The sequence below is a fragment of the Aythya ferina genome, assembly GCF_964211825.1.
Source record: "Aythya ferina genome assembly, chromosome: 7".
Lineage (NCBI taxonomy): Eukaryota > Metazoa > Chordata > Aves > Anseriformes > Anatidae > Aythya > Aythya ferina.
The window spans coordinates 13,756,173-13,783,061 of record NC_140302.1 but is presented as its reverse complement, the minus strand read 5'-3'; the positions used below and the strand labels follow the sequence as shown (position 1 = coordinate 13,783,061).

General features: G+C 35.8%; 1 protein-coding gene across 3 annotated transcripts in view; it reads right to left on the bottom strand.

The window, feature by feature from the left end:
* Positions 1-26,889, bottom strand: part of DLG5 (discs large MAGUK scaffold protein 5) — a 109,327-nt gene that overhangs the window by 8,824 nt on the left and 73,614 nt on the right. The window contains exons 8-28 of one of the 3 annotated variants that reach the window (XM_084526399.1): positions 26,348-26,578; positions 24,834-25,018; positions 24,113-24,238; positions 23,241-23,373; positions 20,442-20,569; positions 19,592-19,767; positions 19,054-19,157; positions 17,992-18,084; positions 15,404-16,423; positions 13,572-13,710; positions 11,443-11,587; positions 10,823-10,944; positions 9,636-9,725; positions 8,118-8,286; positions 5,056-5,133; positions 4,242-4,404; positions 3,185-3,318; positions 2,465-2,629; positions 1,930-2,113; positions 852-1,000; positions 368-538 (exon numbers count right to left, since the gene is read on the bottom strand). In XM_084526399.1, the coding sequence (XP_084382525.1) occupies positions 368-538; positions 852-1,000; positions 1,930-2,113; positions 2,465-2,629; positions 3,185-3,318; positions 4,242-4,404; positions 5,056-5,133; positions 8,118-8,286; positions 9,636-9,725; positions 10,823-10,944; positions 11,443-11,587; positions 13,572-13,710; positions 15,404-16,423; positions 17,992-18,084; positions 19,054-19,157; positions 19,592-19,767; positions 20,442-20,569; positions 23,241-23,373; positions 24,113-24,238; positions 24,834-25,018; positions 26,348-26,578 (3,905 nt within the window). Of the gene's footprint in view, positions 1-367; positions 539-851; positions 1,001-1,929; positions 2,114-2,464; positions 2,630-3,184; positions 3,319-4,241; positions 4,405-5,055; positions 5,134-8,117; positions 8,287-9,635; positions 9,726-10,822; positions 10,945-11,442; positions 11,588-13,571; positions 13,711-15,403; positions 16,424-17,991; positions 18,085-19,053; positions 19,158-19,591; positions 19,768-20,441; positions 20,570-23,240; positions 23,374-24,112; positions 24,239-24,833; positions 25,019-26,347; positions 26,579-26,889 lie in introns of those variants that run through there. The other 2 variants (XM_084526400.1, XM_084526401.1) reach the window with 2 other exon arrangements.

Here is a 26,889-nt window from a genome sequence, read left to right as displayed (position 1 = left end):
GTGAATACACAATCTTATATTAAAATTTATATCCACAGATAACTAAAACCATTGGTACTTTGCAAGAATGAGTGCAGTAGTGAGTTAAAGGATCCTTTTGCTGTGGTTAATATCACTTATAGTTATTGAATTACCTGTCACACCATAAGGCTTTGTATCCATTCCATTTCTAATTTACTTCTCAGTAGCATTAAAGATGACTTGGTAGAGCAATATATTTAAAGTTATTAAAATATGTCACCCAGAAAACGACATCTGAGAATTAACATCTCCCGGAAATGATAGAAGCAAACACATTTTACATCACATCTCATTAGTCAGACACTTTTGAAGACCAAAGTAACTAACTTGTATGGCTGTCACTCACATATATTTACTGGGAATCTGTCCTCTTTCCAGTTTTTGAGCATTCTCATCTAGCTGCCAGGCCATCCAGCAACCAAAGTTTCCTTGTGGTAGAGTATCATCAACATACAAAATGTCATCCTTCTTAAAACTTAAATCCTGTTCCACTTCTGCAAGACGGTCATAAAGTGCTCTGGAAAGAAAGACATAAATAATCTCTTCAACTGGTCTCCACCAACTCAAGGGCAGAACAGATGCATTTTGAGAAAAACTATAATAGATTGGGGTCACATTTTACATTTCGAGAGTACAGAAGTTTACAGTGAAACATGCATCTTTTAACCAGTGTTACAGGTTGCATACTTGCTGTCAGAAACTAGCTGGGATAAATCAATAACTTGGAATTTATAAAACGTAGTACAACATTTGTACTCTTTCTCTCATATAACGGTCAGCATGCTACCCTAAGCTGCCTTATATTTTCATTACCAGCCACGCTCAAATACCTAATATAGAATCCATCTCCAGGAAGCTCTTTTATCTTATTAAATTCTTCTATTCTGTATTGAGTCTTTATTTTGATGTTTTCTCCAGGCTTCAACATTTCGAGATAAGCTTCCTCAGCTGTTTTATTGCGCATATCAATGGACCCATACTGCAAAACACAAAACCCTAAGTGTGATACAGATCTCAACGTGCAATAGAATCAGGTGAGCTTGAAAAATATGTAAAATTAGTCTTTTTCCTACTGACAGACTCAATATACAAGTGAATCTTACCACTTAACTATACTACAGTTTGCACTTCAAGATGTCTAACAGGAAATTGAGGGGTTGGGGTGAAAAGCAAAATACCAACTGAATGCAGCAGACATGCTCCATGAGAGAGAGTTTATGCTTCTTTAAATAATTTTCAAAGCATAAGCTGAAAATTGTAAAATTCACAGTGGAAAGAAGTTAATATTTTTAGGGGAAACAGGTAGTCTGAGGGAAAGTCCAACACAACTACAAAGCCAAGTCTGCATCTGGATACTAGAAGCACAATGGGAGAATCTCAATGCTCAGAAAGTATAGCTCAGCTCTATCTGAAAAGCTCATAAACAAATGCACATTTATCACCTTAACAGACCAGCCTAGAAGAGAAATATTCCCATGTCAAATTGAGAAAGCATAGTCAAAGACATGACATGTTTTCCCCTGAAGCCTCATTATAATTTCATTGGGGTAAACTCAACATTCTTCTAGGTTTCACAGTGTCATCCCTATTCCTATCTTTGTCATACATACAGCATTTGGATTCAAGGTTTTCCATTTAGATGAGAGAACAGCTCTTCATAATTCCATTAGACATATATTAGTCCTTCAAGCCTGTGCAACTTAGATTCTCAGTGGTAACTCTCCAGGTGTGTATTATCCAGCTCTTCACAGGTTGCCGTCAGAACAAAGATTACACACCATTCTCACCAAGTTTTTCTGGCAGGCTCACAGAACATCTCCCATTGCAAGACAGCAAGATTCTTTGTACAACTCCCTCTTTATACCATCCTAGACATTTTGTCAGTATGCTGCAGTTTTCCTAACTTACCTCAAGTATCATGTCACCCAAGACTAGTCCATCAGGCCCTTTTGCTGGGCTATCATCATCTACATCTGACACAAATATTCCATAGAGGTTTCCACCACATATCTGGATCCCAAGATCCACCTGGGATTTTTTAACAACAACAGTTCTAGGTTCAGGGGTCCGTTTATTTGTGTCCACAGGGCCCCTTGCAAAAGGAAGAAAACACAAATGTAATTCACTTTAAAAACTTGTATTAAGAGCATACAATGAACTATATTCCTGAACAATACGTGTTTGCAAAATTATTATTCAAAACAGGTCACCTACAGATACAATCATGAGAAAAACTTCACATCACTTACTGATCTTCTCAAATAAATCTTAGTTGAGAAAAAACTTAGACTTTACTTCACTCCTTGCAGAACCCGTCTTTCAAATCCAAACTGAAATCCTGTACTTTTATCCTGGGTCGACTTAATTTGTCTGCTTACTCATTTGAACCAGCCACATCTACTCTGACCTTTTTGCTTTCTGTTATAAAGACAAAAAATTTTACCTTAAGGAACTCCGGGGACTTGTAGTTGGTGTGGTTTGCTTGGATGGGGGTGTCATTGTTCCTTCATCTTGTTCACTCACAGTATCAATTATAGAATGATTGTCAGGTGTTGCAGCTCCACTGCCTTGAGGGGTGGAATGATTACTCACAGGTTCTAGGCGAGAACTAATAGAAAAAAATAATATATATATAAGGCTAGTGGTTAGAACTTCACCAGTGATGAGTATTTTCCATGTAGACACACAGTTTTTAATTTGACCGCAAAAACAAGTGTAAAGCAAGAAAAAATATCCCCAAACAACATGCCAAATAACGTACGCTCCCCACAAATTTGACAAAGATAAAGGTCAATCTTGATATGTGATCATGCATGAAAATGGTTTATATAATTAAGTCATATGCCTTGTCCAATTTGTTTCAGGAAACTCCTCAGCTATAGAAAGAATACAAAATTGGTTTGAAGTACTGGAATCTCTTAATACTAGTATGAGGTAATCGTCAGTTTTGGTTTAATGAATCTAAGGATTATGTCTTAGGTAAGAATAAGTATAGGTGTATAAAACTTTTTTCTTGTGATAAGCATGTACTCACACATTACTTTTCTATGCAATCACACTACTTATCAACACATTTGCATACAAATTACTCATACAGAAGTTATCTATTATCTATACAACTGCATGGATTAGAGTAGTTCTTTAAAAGCCTTGCCATCCTTACCTTGATCGTGAATGATTGCCAAGCTGATACATATGTGGGTTATACTGAGCCAGAATAGTAATGGTGTCACACTGCTGTCCAATAATTAGTCGAGCCTGTTGCTCTGTAGCATTTCTCAAATTTATTCCATTAAACTATGAAAAAAAACACAGAAAACAGGATGCAAAGTTTTAAAATGGGAACTAGCAAAACCATTCTTTCAGTCTCCTAATTAGTCTAATAATTAAATGCTCATCTTCCCTCTCCCCACCCCCCCCCCCAACTGGAGTAACCAGAAGCATGGAAGAGCTGCCATGCAATGATTCCTAGGGTTTAAACTCTCTGGAAGGAATCACTAATTTTATTATTTGGTAATGTAACCATGAGTTGAAAATCCTTTTACTATTGAAAGACATAAGTATTCTGAACTGTGTTATGATTTGCTATCATTGATTAAATGAAAGTTGGTTCAGATGACTGATGTGAAAAAATTCAGGACTGAATGGTAAATTCAGATCCATAATCCTGTTCAGGTCCATTTTATGTCACCTGCACACTGTTTAACATACCTATGCTTTAACATACATTTACAAAGTGATTCCGTACTTTATATAATGTTCCTCTACATACTCTTTGGCCATATGCCAAAACGTGACTGTAGCTAATAGCATACCTCAGTATTTCTTAAACCAGCTATCTCAGGTATAGGTACAGCACAACAGCAGCACAAAACTCAGTAAAAGCTGAGTACTTATGAGGGAGACTCATAAGTTGAGTGAAGTTTGACTTTAGGACTATTTTGTTTTAAGCAACTTAGCCAGTTAACTTTAATTTGAAAAATATCTGTTTAAGATGCAAAGCAGTCCTATCATCAAAAGACATTATTTTATGATAAAGCCTGATGAAAGCCACTAACAGTCACAATTACTGGACTACGACAATACAGAAAGAATAACCTCTGCTATTTCTCACAGCAGACAAATTTTCACAAGATAGTCTTTTAAGAAGGGCAGTTATTGCTGGACTCATATGAACTGAAGTAATCATTAAACCAAAGGAATAGTAAGCAAACAATTACCTCTAGTAACTGATCACCATATTCAAGGCCAGCTTGATGTGCAATGCTCCCACCTGTTACTTTAGAGACAAATATTCCACCATTTTCTCCGCTCACAATGGAAATCCCTAGTGGCTCAGAACCCTTCTGCACTTTTACATGACGTGGCTCTTCCATGTAGGGCCTTTTAGAGGAGATAGTTAAAACTGATTTGGAAAAAATTGCACTTGAACCATAACAATGAGATTTACATGCAATATTTTATGCCTGTCTGAATTGCAATAATAAAATAAGTTTAATTGGTTACTTAAAAAGAATATTGTCAACTGTTTTAAATGCATTCCTTTAACACCATGCAATGTACGGTGGCAGAACTAAACGTATACCAGGTACACAACTGGTCTAAAGCATTATGGTAAATATGAATTACAAATATTATGGTGGAGAAATTGGTAGGAAAAGAAACTTCCAGATCCATATTATATAAAAGTAATTTAACTACTATATATAATATGTAATTTACAAGCGATATTCCAGAAGGGTATGTTACTTATAAATGCTGAAAGTCTTTACTGACCGTAAAAATAAACATCAAAAATGATGAGGTAGTAAACCAAGGAATAACAATGCACAATATCAGATTTTGTATTTGTATGCAGGGAAACATAAATTAGTAATGAAAATTAAGCAGTTGCAAACTCAAGCCATTAAGACAGCAGTTTGCATGGTAGTATTAAAATTACCATGCAAATTCTCCTCAGGGCAATTATCCAAACGTAAAATAGCACAAAGTGCGCAATACTGCTTGAGAAGGACAACCTTATATCAGGCCAACCTCAAACTCCTTAGTGATGAGAACCTAGGCCTAGGAGCCACAGGGATTCTCAGAAAAGACCTATTACGGAACAGATATCTGAAAGACGTAGAAGATTTGAGAAGAGAAGAACACTTAGAAAAAGACATACAGTAATACAACACCAGTAAGTATAACAAGAGAACAGATCATATGAAATAAAACCCTGATGCATTCCCCTGTCCGCCCCCCATAGTTGGGAAGTATCCACCCATGCAAACATGGCTAGTCCCTTCCACAGTATGTATAAACAAACGGAAGTGTCCTAAAAAGTGCTGGTTCATATTACCATGATCTTAATGGTGTCTATATACCAAAAGGTACCACCAGGTGCTAACAGCTAAACTAGTTCAGAATGAAACAGATGAGGTACCAGACGTACCTGAGGGTGTCTAGAGCACATTACTGGAGACAGAAGATCTTGGCAGCCCTTCTAGTACACAACTTTAATAGCATTATACTACTTCTGGCATGCATTAATTGGAATGTCTTCTTTCTGAACACTTCATTATATCAATTAGAGATTCTCTGAATTGTGCAGACTGTTTATTTAAATCCTGCTGCGTTAACTGCACTTCACTCACTGCTATTAATGTGACAGATGAAAGGTATCTTTGGGAAGACCAGGATTTGGGGGATGCATGGGGGGTGAGAGGAGGGAAGAGGACATTACTTCATAAATTATGCTTGTTGTTACAGGCTTTGAAGGTAAGCATTTGGTAGCCTTCTGCAGCAGGGCATAATATTTTGTCACCTTATTAATATAGAAAATATACAAACTATCTGATAAGTATGCAACTCTGGGACCTGAACCTTATAGCATTAACATCACTGCTAGCAGTAATGCCCTTGGAGCTTGTCTGTCAATGTAATGAAGATAAAGCAGTTGAGTAATATATGTAAATTACAATGTCATATGAAACCTCTTAGTATCACAAGATGATTACATGTTAATGGGCCCAAACAAAAGTTATGAAGGTCTATCACCTCACTGGAAACTAAAATTACACCTTTCTGCTCTATTGTATTTTTCTGCTTCCATCTACCACAATCATTTTCAGTTTTGTTGTTTGTTTTGCATTGGAATGATTAAGAATCAAGCCCATACAAACTGCACAGGATCATACCTTAGAACTCTAGTAAATTCAAAATGAAAGATAACTAGTAATGCATATAGTAGGGATACAATAATAAAATAAAACAGCATTAAAAAGGTATCTTACTTGATTAGCAGTGTAATTAAAATCAAGTGAAATGCACTCTTTTACAATATTCAGACTGTCTGCTACAATCACTAAATGCTGTTTAGAAAAAAAAAAAAGTAATGAATCTGATTCTTTTCATTTTCATTTAAATTGGTTCTCCCATAACACAATAGATTGTTTTTTTCATCTGTGTTATATATTCTATGGAAATGCCAAGCAAATCGCTTATATTTTATGGGGAGGAGAAGGGATAGAAAGAGTAAATAACCATTTAACATGGCATCATCGCACATTTACTTAAAATATTTCATTTAGCCAAGTAGCTATTTTAGGAACTATTTTTGTGTTTTGTCTTTTTTGTTTGTTTCGCTTATTCTAAACAAAATCATATCCTTTTTAGACTGTGAAAGTCATTCATACTACTGTTTACATGCAAGTACAGCAAGAGTTGATGGGCTGGCACCTGACTGTACTTCAATATTCTGATCACCATTAATAGAAGTTAATTTTTAGACATTAGAATGTCCTGACCATTACAAAAGTTGTAGGGATGTCAAAAATCTAGCTTTGCTGCCAAACACTAAACATAATTAGTCAGGTGAAGAAAATACTGACTTTGAATTTGCAATTGACAATTACAGAAACATTTATATGAGAAAATGAACATAGTACAGAAGTCACACTGAAGTAAAAAAGAATGAAAACCCACAAAGACCTCTTTACATTCCGTTTCAAAGTAACAGTGCACACAATCTATAGTGTCACTACAATAACTTATTTAAAGATTCTTTAAACGAGACAAAAAAGTTTCATATAACATTTTATGAAGAACTTTTTATTACTACCAGCAAACTTAGAATACAAAATATCCTTATTACTTTGTTCACATTCTTATGGTCAGTCATTTTACAAAAGCCACGCAATACAAAGGGGTCCTGAAGTACACATAAATGTAATATACTCCAACACACCATAGTTCCCGGTATGCCATACACTGCCTGAGTGGCATTTAGCTGCCTCAGTGTAAATAAAAGCCTGATTCAGATTTGTGTCTTGTTGTTCAATGCTTTGAGTTCATGCAAAATGTTTCATATATTCAGTCTAGCCAGATCACAATAAAATGAAATAAAATGCCTAAGACTGATACCATAAACAATGCATCTTGAACATACTCATCATGAGATAATAAGTCATTACAACACAAAGCTCATGATCTTAAGAAAACTATCATATGAGGTTCAAATTGTGCAAACAGCCATGCATATACTTAACGCTATTGCTAGTAGTGGTCCAGGTAAAACCAAAGCAATCATAGTCACAGTAGTAAAATAGAGTCTGTACATATAGATATATTCCTGCACAGTTACTTTATTCTTTTTATTCATCTGGCTGAATTGAATCAAGGCACAGTGGTTAGAACGCATATTCTGTTATACTAAGTCAGCTGATATTTAGCTATCAAATATTACTAGGTATTTTGTTTAGTTTTCCAGGGTACAGATGAAACCTATCATTAATAAGCATCTGAGGTAGCTCAGCTAAAGGAGTATTTTAGACTATTTGTGTTTGGTGTGGCCATTAATTTACCATAAAGAAGTAAAATCTTTATGAAATTCATTACTTTTCTGAACTCAAAGACTTAGGTTTAGAAAAAAAAACACAAAGATCTTTTATATACTTCATTAAAAAAGTAAAAACATTAAGTAACAGGACCTGAGATGCTTTTCTCTATCTTTATTTGTCATTTAAACTAACTATTCATATTCCTTCTGGTCCAATAAATGTACAAGATTTCTTCAGACACATTCCTATTAAAAGCAAATAATGTGGGGACCTTACCTATCTTTTCTACGTTCTCCAACAGATACTGGGCTAATAGAAATTCTAGGTAAAGTAGAAAGGGAGTTCTGGGATTGGCTGCTGGCAAAGGAAGATGTTTCCAAGTTAAGAGGTGACTGTGGAGGAGTTATCAAGCTGGGACTGCTACATTCAGAGTGTGACAAGGAGCCTATAAAAGAAAACAACAAAACAACAACAATCAAAGTCAGGCTTCAGTGTCCTGCATTTGTCATGCTTCAGAAGATCTACAGAGACATAGGGAAAGACACCATACACACCAGACACAAATAAGGACCACACTGTTAACCATCTAATGAGCTTAGGAAGCCAGCTTCCTAACTTCGGTAACTACCATTAGACAGTGTAAACTCTCTTTCCTTAATATATGAAGTATGTCTTTTATATGTGTGCATAGAAATATTTCCATTCTCACCATAAAGAACTGAGTACAGACACAGGCATGTTCGAAAACACTTCACAGTGCAGTTAGGGAAAGAGTTAAGGAAAAATAATGGAAAACAGGAAAGTTAAAATTAAGATTTAATATGTTGGTTTAGTTTCAAATAAAATCTTTATTTACTGCCTTTTCCTTTGTGTATGACAAGCATTATGAAACACCTGAAAACACCAACAAAACCCCAGCATGAGTTTTACACAAAGACAGGAAAGTATTGCAATTTTTAACAAGCCTGACTTGTTTTTTTTTGTTTGTTTGTTTTGTTTTTTTTTTTGTTTGTTTTTTTTTGTTTGTTTTTTGTTTTTTGTTTTGTTTTTTTTTGTTTTTTAATTTTCACTTGTTGTACCCTCCTTGAGACATTTACTAAACAAGTTCCCTAATAAGAACATTCAGTCATCTGCTTCTTCTGACAGAAAATAAATCTCAAGTTACTAATTACAAACAAAAGCCATTTGCAATAATTATATTTACTTGGTTAGAGAAAACAACTGCATACAATCAATTAAGGCTATAAAATATTTGAGCAATAATGGCAGCAAACAGCTGCTATTTACTGTAATCAAATTTTGAATTCTAAAGCTCTTGAGCACTCCAACTGGTATTTTTAATGTATGATATATTAAAAATTGCTCAAGAGAGAATATTTATAGTGAACTACTAAATTTTTTTCATTGGATTTCAAAATATGATTTATCATCTGTAATACAATAGCATACAAAATAATATAAAGAATTGAAAAAAAATATATACTACTGCAGGTCATTTCACTGTCAAAACATTTAAGACATCATTCCTGAGGAAAATTACAACCATAAAACACGCAGCTATGCTTACTCTTACTTTTTGGTGCACATTTTCTTGCTGTGTTCTAGAATCAACTAACAGAAGAATCACCTTTCATTTTAAAGGTTCTTTTCTTTACCTTTTTTTGTTGTAAAATACAAGTTTTGTAATATTCATAAAATTGTCAGATTTTCATGCAACGTGATAGAGCAACTGCAAAGGCTTTGGATTAGCAATACTTAAAATATTACAATAAAATTACTTATGAAATAATTCACCTCTGTCAGAGCCCACGATGGACCTTGGATATCTTGGTGTTAAAGGGATCTTAATTCGTTCTGTTCTGTATTGCAAGTTACTTGAAGAACCTATTTTTACAAGAGAAAAATTAAAACTCTACAAATTGAAACGCAATGACATTGAATAAAAAATACATTAATTTTTCAGGGAACACTAAAAGGTGCTCTAAATTTCTGTAGAAACACTGATATATCGTATACAACATACTTTTTGTTAATTGCCTCGGTTACATAGCAAGTACAAACAACGTAATGCAGCCTGTACTGTGTGTGTATATACACGGTATATACTATATATATCAACATATACACACCTTCCATTCTTGATTGAAAAATATTCAAAACATTTTTAATAGAAATGCAACTTAACCTGAAGTCTAAGCAAGAAACTAATACCTGAGACTACTAAGAACCTATGAGACTTTCCAAAAGGTATTTAAAGTATTCTGATTATATTCTGCTTAGATGAACACACAACTTCTTGACACTGTTTCCATACTATTGTGCCATTTTTTCTGTAGCTCCATTGTGGCTACAAAGCTTTCAGGCTCTATTCAAATGCAGTCGCAGTCACAGGTGGAACACAAGAACACATACGTGTACAAAAAAAAAAGTATTACATAATTTAAAATGAAAAAAATTCCACAATATTAAATGTTACTGCTATAAAGCATATGTTTTCTTTGGTATTATTAGGACAGGCATAAACAATCTTAAACATCAATCAAGTAAACATAATTGTAACTTATCTTCCAACAATACAATTTACATTGGGCCATTTGTCATAATTTCTTTGTTCTGCAGGCTCTCTCCTTCTTTCTTTACCTCTCCACCTCACTGAACCTCAAAAATACTTTCACTAGGCCTCCCACACCTTCACGAGAATACTTTCAAATAATAAGAGGCATCTAAAGAGCAAGTTTGCATCTTTAAAATAATAATTTAAAATAATATTTTAAAGCCTATAAAGAGTGAATTAAACAAGGCTACTTCCAGGAAACACCTTTAATCATAAAACTGGAAATATGATGCAGACAAACAGGAAAACTTTTAGGCTTTGCTAGCTATAACAATCCCATTAAGCATGTCCTTAAGGAATTTTCCATTCATTACTACTCTCCAAAAGGCAGGAGTCTCACATGAAATAAATCAGAAAAGCAAGTTACCAAGTCTTGCACTGGATGGCAAGGAATTTGAGCCATGAGATGCTCTTGTACGTGAATTTTCAGAGTAATCATTGGAGTGTTTATGACTTAGGTCCAAACTCAAGCGACCTTGATGCTGAGCACTACATCAAAAGCAAAGAATAGGGCAACAGTCAGAACCACGCAAAGCATCTCATCAAATAGTAAATGGCCAAACAATTTTCATTATCCTTATCCTGAGTAAAATAAATGTTCCCCTCCTTCCCACCTCCTAATGGCTTCACTACTTTATGAATTAAGACAAGTGAGAGAAAAGAGCCTAAACTGCTTTAAAAAAGGAAAAAACAAATGAAAAGCTTACTTTGTTTTGTTAAAGAAAAAAATATGAACTAGTTCATTAAAAAAAGTAACTTCTTAGCCAATATTAGCCCATGGAACAGGACAGAAGCCCAAACCATCAGTTGCTGAAAGCAAGATGAAAGCAACTGGCACATCATCTCTATGTAATAATGTTATTGAGAAGTCTGGGTCAACATAACAGACAATAGCAGTCTTTCACTCTGCACTGTATAAACCAACTACCAGGAACAATTTCATCCTAATGTAAATAAGTACTGAAGGTGATATCAAGCTCAAAATACCTGGGATGCAGATGTTGATGGCATATTTGGCTGGCAACTGATGGGCAATTGTTGGTGTGAACCCTATGGCTCCATGCAGTATAGATGGGATTTCTCATGACCGCAGTTACTGCAGGGCATGGAGCTAAGCTTCTTGGTACAGTACCTGTTTAAGACAATAAAAAGACATTCTTACTAAAATTAATAGCATATAAATTACAGATTATAAATATATTTATAATACATAATTATATAAATATTTAATTTCTGCATATACATGTACATGTATCTCTAAGTTCACTACCATGCAGAAGAATACTCAGTATCATTCAACACCTTTTAAGTAGTACATACATACTTAAAATCTGGATTATAATTTTATAATGACTCAATAATAAAGTGCCTTGGATTACAAAACAAATAAAATTTTGGACATCCTTCTCAAATGTACTGCTAACTACAAGATTTCGTCTATTTTCAAATATTAAGCTTCTTTACACAACAACAACAAGCCTGTTTTTCTCTCCATACAGTCAAGATTTTATTCAGTACTTGAACTACATGCAGCTAAAATGATCTTGTTTCTGTTCAGACTCCTACTTTTGACATGTCCTATGGCTTTAGCTTGTAGTATTGCATTATTTTATTATTCAGAAGACTTATTACTCAAGCTGCTCATTCAAGTACACTCATCCTTCAGTATTCTAAATCTATTTGATCAATACCCTCTTAAGTGAGTTGGAGGCATAGCATACAGCAGCAAAAACTTATTCTCGTTTCAAGACAGAATCATACCATATAATGTAGGTTTGACTTGACTGGGTTATTGTGCAATCAAGGGTACCATGACAAGATGACTATTTTAGGAAGAAAAAACTTTTAACAGTTTTCTGCTTTCTCTCAATGAGAAGGAAAGTGACAGATAGAAAAGAACAACAGAAACCAAATAGCAAAAGATTCTTTCAGATGAGATACTCTTTAGTATGTCTTCACATTCTGAGACAGTCCGAAGCTGTCCATTCTTCTACACGTACTAGTCATTACCTTCTCCATGGTCTCCAATAAGAAGTGCTCTAGAACCTGTAGCAGCTTGGGACTTGGCAAAAAACTGAGAGTATGTTCATAAAAATCAATATTGTCTTGGTTTGAATGTCAAGTGTCATATGAAACTGCTGAAGCACTGAAAACTGAACCATCCATCTGGCCACGAGTTTACCAGGTCTAATCAAATGCATCTTGACCAGCTCAAAGCAACCAGCATACAATAGCCTCATTACCTCCTGAGGCACTCTGCTTAGTCCATGCCAACTGTCAACCGGCTAACAATTCTACCTTCAATACTAACAACTGATGAACAGAGACAATATGTTAAATGTTTTCAGTTTTACCTGATTATACTGATTTCCATGTGAGCTACTTCTGATTCCCCACTTCAACAGTATCTCAAACACGCTGACTTAATCTTTTATTAAGACAGAATAAGATTATAACCAATTTGGGCATTCTATTTGAGATATTCCAAGCATTTTACTTCCAATAGGCAGAGTTTGATACATAATACTTCCTGAACATTAGTTCTTTTTTGCTTTAAAATATTTCAGAAGTTGAGTGTCCATCACTCAGGATGCCTCCACTTACTGTTCACTTTCAAAAACCTTGAACATCTCATTTGTCTCCCTAACGTACAGGCTATACCTCATTCACCACTAACACATTCAGAACTCCTTTGCACAGAAATAGATGAAACAAATCCTTCAGCCAGAAGCTGTTCAGTTTCCTTCATGGTTAAATACATTTTACTTCTTTACAGTCCAGAAAACTAACACACCATGCTGAGATTACAACAGACCCCAAAAATATATTTTGGGATTCATGTTTGCTCCTCAGTTATCCTGACTGATAGGGACAGATTCCTTGGGGCATTCTTAGAAAGTAATCTGAGTTCTTACCTAATCCCAGGGTAGATATTTAGAATATAGTAGTTTAACTAAGCGTATTTCTGGAATAAAATAATTCAGAAGGGGGAAATTTTACAGTTATTATTCAGGATATCAGAAACACAGACAGGTCACATTAGATATATCCGTGACTTAAACATAAAGAACCATACTGACACTTTATATCTTGCCATCCACATCAGTGTCACGCACCTGATGACATACTTCCAGTGTATAAGGTGGAAGACACAAAGCCATCACTGTGCCTAGCAGAACGTTTTGGTGAATATGGTGCCCATTCCTGTAGCTCTGGAGACAGATGCTCCTCACTGGCTGGAGTATACTTCTGCACCTATATAAACACAGGATGTGATTACAGGCAGTTGGAGATTTAGAAGAAAATATCCATACTCTAAAGGCAGTAAACAACTTCAGACTTCCTAATACATATTCCAGAATGTGCTAGCCATCACTTAAAGGTGTAACAAGAACTGACTTTTTATCTTCTACTGATATTATTAACCTCAACTCTTCTTCTTCCACACTGCTGTTATTTATTATTTTGTCCTCTTTTTAGGTCAGTATTTGCAACTTATCTGATATATTTTCCTTCAGAACAGTACACCTTAGGTACATTTTTTATTACTGTTTTCACAAGACACTTCAACTGTAGATCTCATTCTGTTCCTTTAGACATTATTGCAAGTGTTGCCAAAGGACACCTGGCTATCCTGCCAGAAAGTTTTCCTCTAAGCCTGCATTGTCAGATATATGTGAACCAACCTCACCTTAACATAGCAATTCAGGTTGAGGAATCATGCCAATTTGTTCTCTATATAACAAATAGGCACTGGTGAGCTAGGAGACATGAAAATAGCTCAGATATTGACAGTGATGCTACAAAGATACAAGTTCAGGGTTCAGCATGCAGAGTTTACGTAATTTAAACATAAAACACAAAAGCATTACATAAAAGGATGTACTAAGTGAAAAATAGTTACAATTTTTTTTTTTTTTAAATCAAAGTAGTATTTTAATTATACAAAGTTACTGACAGTATGAAGACTATAAAATGAAAAGAATCCTTCTTAGAACCAACACTTGAGTAATACCATGGGTGTGTTAGTAATCGTACCACCCAGGGATCAAAATCGTCCCACTCAGGGATCAAAATTTTCTTGAACTTACTATTTTACCAACCTACACAAACTTAGTAACATATACACATGCTATTATATGACATTTTAACTCATTCTGATGTTGATTACATACAAGGAAAAGTAACTCTGAAACTTGAGCCTTCAGGAAAAAAATACAGGTAATATTTTTTCTACCTGAAAGAATCCAAGATGAAGGATCTGAAACTATATTACTAATTACACCACTTTGTATAACACATATAGCTAAATAGACTAGCCTTCCTAGACCACACATACTTTTTTTCTCTACCTAACCTGGTAAGACATGACACTCAGTCTCCAGAATGAGATTTACTCAAACAAATAGTCCCATTTTGAATAATGTTGTTAAATCATATTTTCATAAATGGTCTATCTTTGCAATGTGACATGCCTAATGCTCTATCAATTTCAGACTACATTTACAGATACGTAGACATATAGAAAGACTTAGAAAAAACACCACTGAATTGTATACCCTTTTCCACTAATCAGTACAGTGTGCCAATGTAATTTTTGTAAAACTTCAGAATCCTTAATTTCAGCTTTTCTAAGACTGCCTCTTTCTATTTATTTATTTTATGTTGTCAAAAACATACCAGGAAGAGCCCTGATCCTCCCTCCATGAAGCAGCATTAAAAGTCAAGATGTGGCCACTAAGCAGAAACCTATCATTCTGTTAGGTGACTTTGTATTTTATGATACTGTGAAGTGACAAGTGAGTCAGAGGTAGCTTCTAAGGGGACTTGGACCTTGACAATGGGCTATGTTTCCCCTGTAAAGGTATGCAGCTGGCTACCCAAAACCACATTTCTGAAAATACCCATATTGAAACAAAAGGCAGAAGCCTTCATATGAAAATTCTACCTGAAGGGCAGGATTAGGAATGGGCACAGGGGTCATTTTATGTCTCAGAGCAGGGGCTGATTTTGGCCTTGGTCTTTTAATCTCTGGCTCTTCAACTCTTTGAAAGCCAATATCATCTTCACAGGATTTTCTTGAAGACAGATGAGTGCAGTCAATTCCCTCCTCACGATAATAGTGTCCAGCGTTCCTGCTGCGACCCTTGAGAGTAGCTGAATCCTGCTTAAGTGCCAAGGAAACCGGAGCTTGGGCAGTGGCTGGGCTGGTGGGTGGTGATCCAGTTGTTACTGTAGACTCAGATGCAGAGCTTGCCTGCTGTTTATGTTTAAATTTGATCGAGTCACTTCTCTTGGGAGGGGTTGGAGGAGTTGAAGCTACTTCAGCTTTTGATGGCTGAGGCGAATGTCCTGTCACCTGATTAGGAGAAAGGTACTCCAACTTAGGAGGAGTTGGTGGTCTTTTGAAAGTATCAGGATCAAAAATAGATTTCCTTTGTTTTGGCTTTTTATAAACAGAGAACTTCTCTGTTTCTGTTGCTGAGATATTAACCATGACTTTTGGCCAGGTACCACCACTATGCTTAACACCATGTCCTTTGTCAAATGTGGTCTCCACCATCATACAGTCAGTTCCTGTAGGTTCATAAGGCAGCCTCCTGTTGTCCAAATCAACAACTCCATAGCCTCGGTCCCCATATGCCTCTGGGCTGAAGGAGCTGAGACTGTGTTCTGAATTACTGTGGCAACTGTGCATTGTGCTCCTGTGAGAGTCTACTCGTAAGGTATTTTTAGGGAAGGGTTTGTGATCACAAAATGAACGACTGCTCTGATCACTCTGGTCCTTCTTGCCATCCATGATGTCTGGATTGAAAATGTCAGTTTGTGTTGAGCTGTTGAGTTTCAGATTCCTTTTGTTTTGGGCTTGTATCTCTGATGCATGAACCCTACAATTTGATATTTTTTCAGAATCTTTCAGATTTTCAAATATATTTTGACCACTCCAAGATGAACTCTGAGGAAAAACCTAAAACAAAAAACCAGAACCATATTTTTACAGCTGATTTCTGTTTAGTATGTGTGGTGGTTTTACCGTGCTGGGCAGCTAAACCCCACAACCGCTCTCTCACTCCCCCTCCTTTAGATGAGGAGGGGGAGAAGTAAAGCAAAGAACAACTCACGGGTTGAGATAAGGATAATTTAATTAAAGGGAAATAATTATAATAATTAAATAAAGACTACCATGAACTAAACAATTTAACTAAGGGGAAATAAAAGGGAAAGGGGAAAAAAGGGAGGAAAACAAACAAACAAAATAAATGAAAGCTATATGGAAGTGCAGAGGAAAGAAATTACTCTCTACTTCCCACAAATGAGCGATGATTGACCACGTCCTTGAAGCAAGGCCTCAACGCACGCAGCTGGTGTTCGAGAGGAGGACCGACATCTTCTCAACGAGAGCCCACCCCTCCCCTCTTCTTCCTGTTCCCACCTTTTATTGCTGAGTGTGACACCACATGGTATGGAATATCCCTTCGGTTGGTTTAGGTCAGCTGCCCTGGTGATGTTTCTCTCCTCACTTTTTGCCCACCCCCTAGGAGGGTTAGAGAGAGGCCCAATGCTGTGCCACTGCTGCTCAGCAGTAGACACAACACTGGTGTGATAACACTGCTGTTCCAGCTACAAGTACAGAGTACGGCACTGTATGGGCTGCTGCCGGGAAAGTTAACGTTCCAGCCAGACCCAGTACAGTATGAGGCATATTCTAGCCTCCTTGATTTACCTCAACCTGAATATATATGTACATATGTACAGATAATGTTGGGAAAATTTTAATAAAAAACTTGCAGATTTAAAGCACAGATCATCATATAAAATTAAGACCCCCCCAAAATTGAAATACTTCTAAAAACAACCCCCAAAAGGGCAACTCCACATCTAAGTGGAAGCATCAAACTGACAGCAAGTACCTCCATTCTAATTCTACCTTTGTTATGTTGTGCTTGCAATCATCTTCCATTGCCCATTGCACTTCATACATTTTATCTTCACAGTTTCTTAAAAACTCAATCTCTCTGGAGCTGGAATTGTCGCTGACAGGCCCGAAATAATGGGATTCTAACCCCAACAAGCTAAGCAGAAGAATATTATTTTTTTTTATAACATTAACCCTGAAAAAGAAAGCCTACTACTTATCCCTGACGACAGAGTTCAATTTTCTGTGCAACTTCCTCCTAAGAGTAAACCCTTCTGTAGTCAGGAGAGAATTTATCTTTCATGCACAGAACTGGTGCAGCTCTGCAGCAGAAAGCAATAAAATAGCAGTAACTGTGCTAGAAGTCATTCCATGTGACCAGCAAACAAATGAGAAAGAAAAACAACAAATAAATTTTGTTTCCTACCAGATGCCACAACAGCCTTAGTTTGGAAATAAGTATTAAGTGTACTATCAGCGAAATACATCCAGATGGTCCTATTTATAGCAGAGACTTTCCCATGGTGATATATTTATTTTTAATACACACTTCCCTTAACAACTAAGACAAGTCTGTCAAAGTTCAAGAAAACTCTGCAAATTAAGCTTTTCTTACTCACCTTCATCAGTGACAGGGTAAGAGAATCCCTGCAGTTTCGTAGCAAAGCTTCACATTCAGTAAGTGACTTATTATCTAGTGCAATGCCATTGATCTACATGCCAAAAAAAAAAAAAATCACAACAGAGATAGATAAAACCAAAATGGCAGGTGGGGAGCATCTTAAAGTACCATCTCTAACACAGGAAAAATACTAGTTCTACACGCATGTAAAACTTAAGTCTGATTGACCTTGTCCTGTTCTCCACTAAAAGCTAGGTCTTTTGAATAAATTTTACTATTCCTAGTAGAATCACAGAATTTTCTAGGTTGGAAGAGACCTCAAGGTCATCGAGTCCAACCTCTAACCTAACGCTAACAGTCCCCACTAAACCATTTCCCTAAGCTCTACATCTAAACGTCTTTTAAAGACCTCCAGGGATGGTGACTCCACCACTTCCCTGGGCAGCCTGTTCCAGTGCCTCACAACCCTTTCAGTGAAGAAGTTCTTCCTAACATCTAACCTAAAACTCCCCTGGCTCAACTTAAGCCCATTCCCCCTCATCCTGTCACCAGGCACGTGGGAGAACAGGCCAACCCCCACCTCGCTACAGCCTCCCTTGAGGTACCTATAAAGAGTGATAAGGTCGCCCCTGAGCCTCCTCTTCTCCAGGCTGAACAAGCCCAGCTCCCTCAGCCGCTCCTCGTAGGACTTGTTCTCCAGGCCCCTCACCAGCTTTGTCGCCCTTCTCTGCACCCGCTCGAGCACCTCCATGTCCTTCTTGTAGCGAGGGGCCCAAAACTGAACACACTACTTGAGGTGCGGCCTCACCAGAGCTGAGTACAGGGGGACGATCACCTCCCTAGCCCTGCTGGCCACACTGTTTCTTATGCAAGCCAGGATGCCGTTGGCCTTCTTGGCCACCTGAGCACACTGCTGGCTCATATTCAGCCGACTAATAATGATGTTTGATAACATCTGTTTGATTACATTAGCCCTTACTCATTCATATATTCACAGTTACCTTCTGTTTCACAGACGTTCATAAGGAAAAAAAAAAAGTTACAATGTATTTAGACTTACAGCAATTATTCTGTCTCCCACAGAAAGGGAACCTTCTTTGGCAGCTGGGCTTCCAGGCACAACAGCAGCAACAAATACTCCATTTTCTAGGGTGACCCCACTTTCTGAAATTTACAAAACAAACATCAATGTACTCCTGCAGTTCAATTATCTTGCCCAAATAACTGTACATGTATGTCTGACCTGCCTGCATGAGAAAGAAATGTAACTACCAAACCAAATGAGCTTCTCCATTACTGAAATTCCTTTTAAAGAAATAAGAAAACGTTGTGCGAAAATGGGGATTTGGGGCATCCCAATACTTAACATAATCAGGGGTGATTGATGGATTTAATCAAATAGAACTAAGTATGAAAACAAAGATCAAGATACTTAAGGAAGAATCCTATCATCAATATGCTCAATTCCTAGTTTGCTACATAAAATTGATTCAAATGCCTATCTAGTAGTGGTTTAAATGGGATTTAAACAGAGGCTCAAAACATGTACCTTTATTTTGGTTGTATGAACATGTACATCCAGCCTTTATATTCATTACCTTTATGACCAGAAACATTGATGTGAAGAGGTGTTATCACTCGCCCACCTAAGGACTTCCTTCTTCGAACCACCATGTTAATAACACCTCCTCCATTTAGAACAGCTTTTATAACTTGCTTTTTATCCTTATTAGTAAGATCCACATCATTTATCTTCAGCAACCAGTCATTCACTCTGGCAGAAAAATTCAAATACAGATGTTAGTATTCCAAGCATACTTATCAGGACATTGTATAAAAATAACATTCATGAAAAGGGGTGCAACATAGCCGATATCTCAATATGCTAATCCTTAATATTCTGGAGTTCTCCATTCCTTAAAAAGCATTAAAAAGAAGCTAAGTGAAAACAGGAACTTAACTGTAGTCTGCTCTTCACTAGCAAAGTGAAACCATCAAATCACTGCTAAGTACTCCTTATTTAAAAGGAACTCTTCAAAGGGAACAAAGCGATTAAAACCCTCCTACTGAGGCTAAGAACAGAAACAGGTTTCAAATTATCCTTGACCCCTAACCAAAAGCTCACCTTCATCTTTCCCAAACTTTAAACAATCAATTTGAAGTTTGAAGAGAAAATTAACAGAACAGGAGAGAGACAGTGAAACCAAAGACAGAAGCATCATTTCAAATCCTGGGGAGTTTTAAGAGACAAGTCAAAAAGTTTTTAATTTCTCTAATACTTCTAGGTACTGGTCTTGTCAGTGTCATTTCCTAACCAACATTAATATGGTACACATGACAATGACAAAAGAAGAAATTGAAAAACAGTTAATACTGAAGACTTTTCACAATATGCTCATATTTAGTTTATGATCAATCAAAGATGTATCTTCTAAAGCAAAGCCTTACCTTAATCGACCATCCACAATACTTCCTTTGTCTACTTTGGTAACAAAGATCCCACAGTCTCCAGGGAGGTATGGTTCATTCACACCTTCTGCCACATCAAAACCAAGTGCTTTCAAGTCCATATCATCCTAAGAAATATTATTAACAAGTGACTCAACTGCACTGCCAACCCACGTGCCTCTGTCTGTTAGTAAGAGGCATCAGTGCAAGCTTGTACTATGCCCTTATATTTACAGGGTATATCCATTATAGCAAGTTGCTGCATTTTGTACTGCAACACAAGCTCCCTTTTTCATGAGGTATTAGACATTCTGTGTCATTAGGAAATTGATTTTCTCTCAGATGAAGGCTGAAACAACGTACTAGGGGAATTTCACAGAAGAGAGATGAGAAAGCAGAAGAGCATGGGAGAAAGCACTTTCAGAAAGCACCTGTTTTTAGGCATGATTCTGGATGTGTCATGAGAGAAAAAGGGCATGTTCTCCAAGAATGGGCATCACTTAGGAAGAAAAATAAAAAAAATTACAAAGCTAAGACAACAGTATTGCATCTCACTGATGAATTCATAAAGCATATGCTTTAGTATGGGCAGAGACCACAAGTAAAAAGCAAAAAAAAAAGTTTTAACATTATAGGAGAGTGATTCTAAATATATGTTAGAGATAACATCCAACCTTTGTACAAAACAGGTAGTTCTCAATGTTAAAAATTATAAGCATCTTTAACAAATTAGTCATTGAACTGAAGTGGGAAGTGTTAATTCAGTGTTCATTTTGGTAAATGGGAAGGTCACTGCCAACAAAAAAAAAAGAAAGTTGGCCAAAGCGATAAACTGATTTGTTATTGTTATTTTCAATGTTAAATGATACGCTTAAAAAAAAAAAAAATTACAGAACTCTACTTGAAATCAACTGGACCAGAATTATACTAAAAGCCTTGTGACTCTTCCAGCTGTTCTACGTAACAAGAAAATTCACAGGGAAGAGAGTGAGGCTTCTAGAAAATAAAAACTGAGATATCATAGTATAATTGCTCAGCCTCAGAGCGAAGTGAACATTATTCCTCTCTATTTTGAGTTGAGAAGAGACTATTATTTCCCTGTTTTGAGCTGAGTAATTACGCAGAACTCAGGCATAAGGTGAGGTTGAAGCGAAAATAAAACGATGTAGATTTATTTGACTCTATAATCTCAATCCAGAAATTCAAATGCTGATAAAATGCTGATAAATCAGCAAGATTTCCCCATGTATCTAATCAAGGTTTGCACAACAGCATTATTATAATTTGTTAATAGAAAAAAAAAAGGGGAAGTTAAATTCAAATGATAAAGGCTACACTCTTGAACTCAGTATTGCAAACATTTAGAAAAACCTTTAAAGTAAAGAATAACTAAATAGTTGTACATGAATAGAAAATTCATCAGGCCACTTTTTCTTTTTTTCTTTTTTTCTTTTTTTTTTTTTTTTTTAACCAAAGGTACAGCATACATTGGACTTGATAGTTAATTTTTCCAGATAATTAAAACATGAAAGTTTTAGTTTTCAGTTAAAATAGATAAGATGGCATTGCATGAAATAAGTCAATGAAGAAGCTGGCCCGAAGAGATAGAAAACATGGTGAAAGAAGAGGAGATGTCCTGGAAAGATTCTAGAAGTGCTAGTCCTGATGAACCAGCATTGGTACTTGCTTCATATCTTCTTTTTCAATATATAATAATACTAAGTACTTTGAGTGTGAAAATAGGAATGTATTAATGATTCCGTTGGGACGCACCATCAGAACAAAACCATTGCAATGGTGTTAAAAGCATGACCCCAGGTACTGCAGCAAAATAAAAGAGATGTGATTTGAAAGCTTTCCATTGCTAATGTGGTCATTCAGGATTCAGCAAGAAATTCTAGTATGATTAAAAGCTGTTTTAGTTGAAACAGAACATGGAAAACTACGTCTAAGTGTTGTAAGTCAAAAATGACTATTAGCAAACAGTGTGACACATCAAACAAAAATTTCAAATAGAAAAGCATATACATGTACAAATAGCATGCAGAGCAGTGAAATTTAAATTCTAGACTGCAATGAGGAAAAATAAAATTAAATGGCCTAAAGTACTACTAGGATAAGAAAAGGATGTATAGAACACCAAATATAAAAATATTTATGTTCTTATATAGAACACTAAATAAAAAAATAAATATATTAATATACCAAAGTTGAAAAGGCATATAACTCTTTCTACAGAGAGGGAGATTATCATCCCTTCATCGCAGTTATTTAAGTGGAAGAGCAACGTTGCACTATAATATTAGAAGTAGTCATGATGAACATATTTTAACTTTACTAACCACCAAATCTAAGCAAAAGTAGGTGAAACAGCTTCATGAAAGAGCTCATCTATCCTGTACACAGGTTGTAATTGATTTTGTCTATTACAGTAGACATCAGTGTTTCTATCACATCTTAAATTTCTCCTGCTTTAGCATTGCCATTTCTGTTATAAATCACCAATTTAAAGAACAAAACATTTAACTTAAAAACACATTTTTGATAGTATATGGACCTGAGTATCCTGCAAGTTCAGATAACGGACTGTTTTTACTTATATACGGTATGAAGACAAAGATATAGTTTGTATGTTAACAGCTTGTTTTTGTCAAGTTTTCATCTATGGGCTACCACAAATGCATGGTTCCTATCGCAATAGAAAACTTTAAAATACTATATTTCATCATACATATTATCAAGATGTTGCAGTCGACTTCAAAACTACTCAAGACAATCCAGTTAGTATCTTTGACTTACTCTGTCTTTTTCAAATTCTACCACTTCTGTTTCCCATTCCAGAGAATCTGTGTCTATGGCTGAGTCATGAGAACTATGAGCCATCAGTTGACGGAATCTGGCCTCCTTTTCCAATTGATTCTCCATCTTCTCCCTAGGGAAAGAAAAATATTTATACACATAGACAAATCTTTTAAACAAACTGATGCACAACATTATAATGATGAGATAACTTGCATTTTATTTTCTAACTCAGAAGTCCAAGGTGTGCCAAATATTTGTCTCCTGCTTCCATCTTTGCAATATCCTTTGGCTACTATCAAACAGACTTTTACTTTCTATATATCATGCTATCTCTTCCTTACATTTTTTGCATTGCTTTTAAATGATTACAGTGCACAGCTTTATTTCTAACATGCCTTCCCGACAATGCATATATAGTTTACCCTGAGCTGAGCTGCATCAGTATGCTTATCACAAATCGGGCATAATAAACACCAGAAGAAAAACCTCTAACATAACCCATTGAAATGACATATAATGAAGTTTTTCTTTGCATTATTTTGGAAAGACAGTGAGAATACAGTAGGGAAGAAGTAAACTGCACTTAATCCAACTTCAGTGAAAAATTCCCATATTGCTTAAGTGTATTTACACAGTACAATCTTTAAAATCTTTGTCTCAGTAAGATAAAAAAAGTTGAAATTGTAAGAGTTTTAATCATGTCAGTCACAACAATTTCCACAGTAACTAAAAACATGAGCAGTGTTTCAACATAAAAAGATCGTGCTGCCAACAGGTATAAAAACAAACAGCTCATTCAGAGACAGAGCTAATGAAGTGAAGTTTTAATCACAAAGATTCCATGCAGTTCAATTATTTCTGTAACATACTTCAGTTCCTTCAGTTCACGCACAGCATCATTTTTCTGCTTTCTCATGTCATCCAGATTGCGAAGAGCTTCAGCCAAGTCACTCACAGCCCGGTCTCTCTCTCTCCTTAAGTTGTCACACAAAGTCCTTCAAAAGTAAAGGAAGCAGTTTCAAAATATCTAATAAGCTGCTAAATAATAAATAAGAAAAGGTTTTAAGGCAAAAAAAAAAAAAAAAAAAAGCTACTTTTTACGGAAGAACTCATCAGAATTACTGTATCTTTCTTCACCCATTACAAAACTTTTTTTTCTTCTGATCTGTATACTAGGAGAAAAAAATCCGATTAAATTATTTTTCCTTATTCTTTACGTGTGCAGTAACAAATATGTTAGGTACTTTTTCTGAAGTGTCCCCATAGGTGAAGAATTATTTGCAAGACTATAGCTATAACAGAGTGTAGTATAACCAGGCCTAGAAGAAGACATGCTTTGTTATTCTTTTGTAGCAGTGCTGCTAGGCTCTTAGGTATTTACTGGAGACACATTATAAAGATTAAAGTACAGACCAAGCAAAGTGTCTTGTAATATGCCCTCAACTTTACAGAACAAACAAAAGAACTGATAGTGCAGGAGTTCCAACAAGTTGAAACAAGTGCTAGTAAAATCCATTATATCCTAGAATTGCACTGACAGCACACATGATGTTACAAACATCGCTCATGCACCATTTAACATTTATTTACCGTATACTTTCCCTTTCTGCAACGATCTTATCCCGCTCTTGAAAAGCCCAATCTCTCCTACACTTGGCTACTTCTGCTTCCTGGACAGCTTCCTTTAGCTCTTGTGACATTGCCTCATATTGTTTCCGAAGCATTTCAATTTCTTTGTTTGCTCTTTCTATGTCTAGTGTAGCAGAATCTTGTATCTAGAAATTAAGAAACATAGATAAGGACAGTTTTAAATATGCACTCAAAGAACCTTTACTACATGTTACCTGAAGTAGCTAATTCTCACATTTTCATGACAAAAATCTACTTACCTTAATAACAACTTTGGGTTAAAAATCAAAAACAGTTGTAATGAATTTCATTCACTGACACACATTAAAGGAAGAAAATCTACATGAATAAGAAATCTTATTTGAAATTAATACCAGTGAACATTTCATATTGTATAATGTAAAAAACATTGTGTGCTTTTATCCTGTTCTGCTTATCAGACAAAAATCTTCAAGGAGATTCAGAAATTAGATATACTATTATGAGCAGTTATAATACAGATTTCCTGCATGAGTGTCTACTCAGGGACAAGTAGATGAAGAAGGTCAAAAAAGTTGTAATGTTTCTTGTTTTAGATAAAAATTACTTACTTCTTATATTAACTGGTTCCTCTACCATTCGCTATTTTGAACAAGAGAGATGATGACAATGGTAACAGAGATGCATAAAAAGTACCTGAATTTTGCAGCACAATAAGCAGAAGTAAACTGCAATGGAAAATGTGGTTTAATACTTCCACAGATGTTCATTCAGGGTTGGCAAATCCTGACAGTTAAGACTAAATCTTTTTGTACTGATAAAGGGTTGGTTAATATTCAGTAAAAAGAGAATACATATTTCATGAAAAAATCTGCTTTGATATTAAACAAATTCATATCCCTTTGTTATTTCATGAACATAAAAGTTATGGTACTATGCATTTTCAAACTAAGTTATATAAAAGCATTTACAGTTGTATGTGGATTGACTTTTACTAGCTCATACAGGATGAGCACCAGTAAGAACTCATCAATTTTAAGAATGTTACTATCCATACACAGAAACAGATTGTCTTTATAGTAAGAATGCATACAAATTTGAACATTTACAGTCATATTTTATTTAACTTCATTTGTAAATTATTAGAAATAACTAACATCCTGAGCAGGTCACAGGCATGAACAACACGCAGTAATAGATGGCAACAAGCCTACCAGCAGGTAATAAATTGCCTAGGAACCTGCAGGGTTACAACATTATACTGGCTTCCTGTTATTGCTCTTTTTAAAAACAAACTTAATATGAAGCCTGACTGTATTTCTTGCCAATACAAAGCTCTGTCACTACTTCTTAAAGAAGATAGATGCATATGTAGGCACTACAGTGTGACTCTAAGCAAAGGGGGAAAATAACTTATGTTGCCAGATCTTGATCAAGTCTCATGAAAATGACCCTTTGATTCTAATAAGAAAAAATAAACTGAAAACTTGCAATACCTGACGGGCTTGATAGTATTCCCTTAGTAGATGGTCTCTCTGGATGATAGCTTCTGTCCTCTCTTTTCTGGCAACATCTCTTTCTTCCTTCACCGTCTCTATATCCTTGCAAGCTTGATCAAGTTCCTTCTGGGCCTCTGCTTTGTCCTTCACTTCATGACAATATTTTTCCAGCAACTCATTCCTCTCACAGATTGCTCGATCTCTTTCTACTAGAGCTGAGTTTAGCTCCTAAAACAAGATCCATTGTTTGCAGTAGGTTAAGTACAGAAGGAAATGGTTCATCTTTGCAAATGGATATATGCTGACAACCTAAAAATCCTACAGAGATTGTCACCAATTTTCTGAAAAATGGAAGCAGAACAGTACTGTGCTCATATTACATACAAGTAATGACTAGCAAAGAATATTAAGTGTGGTGTTACAGTTATCACAACATCACCGACATGTCTAGCAAAATGATACCACAGAACAAAGAAGATATGCATGAAGTGGCATGTGTGTCTCACAACTGACTCAGAGTATGGTTACTTGGTGCAACT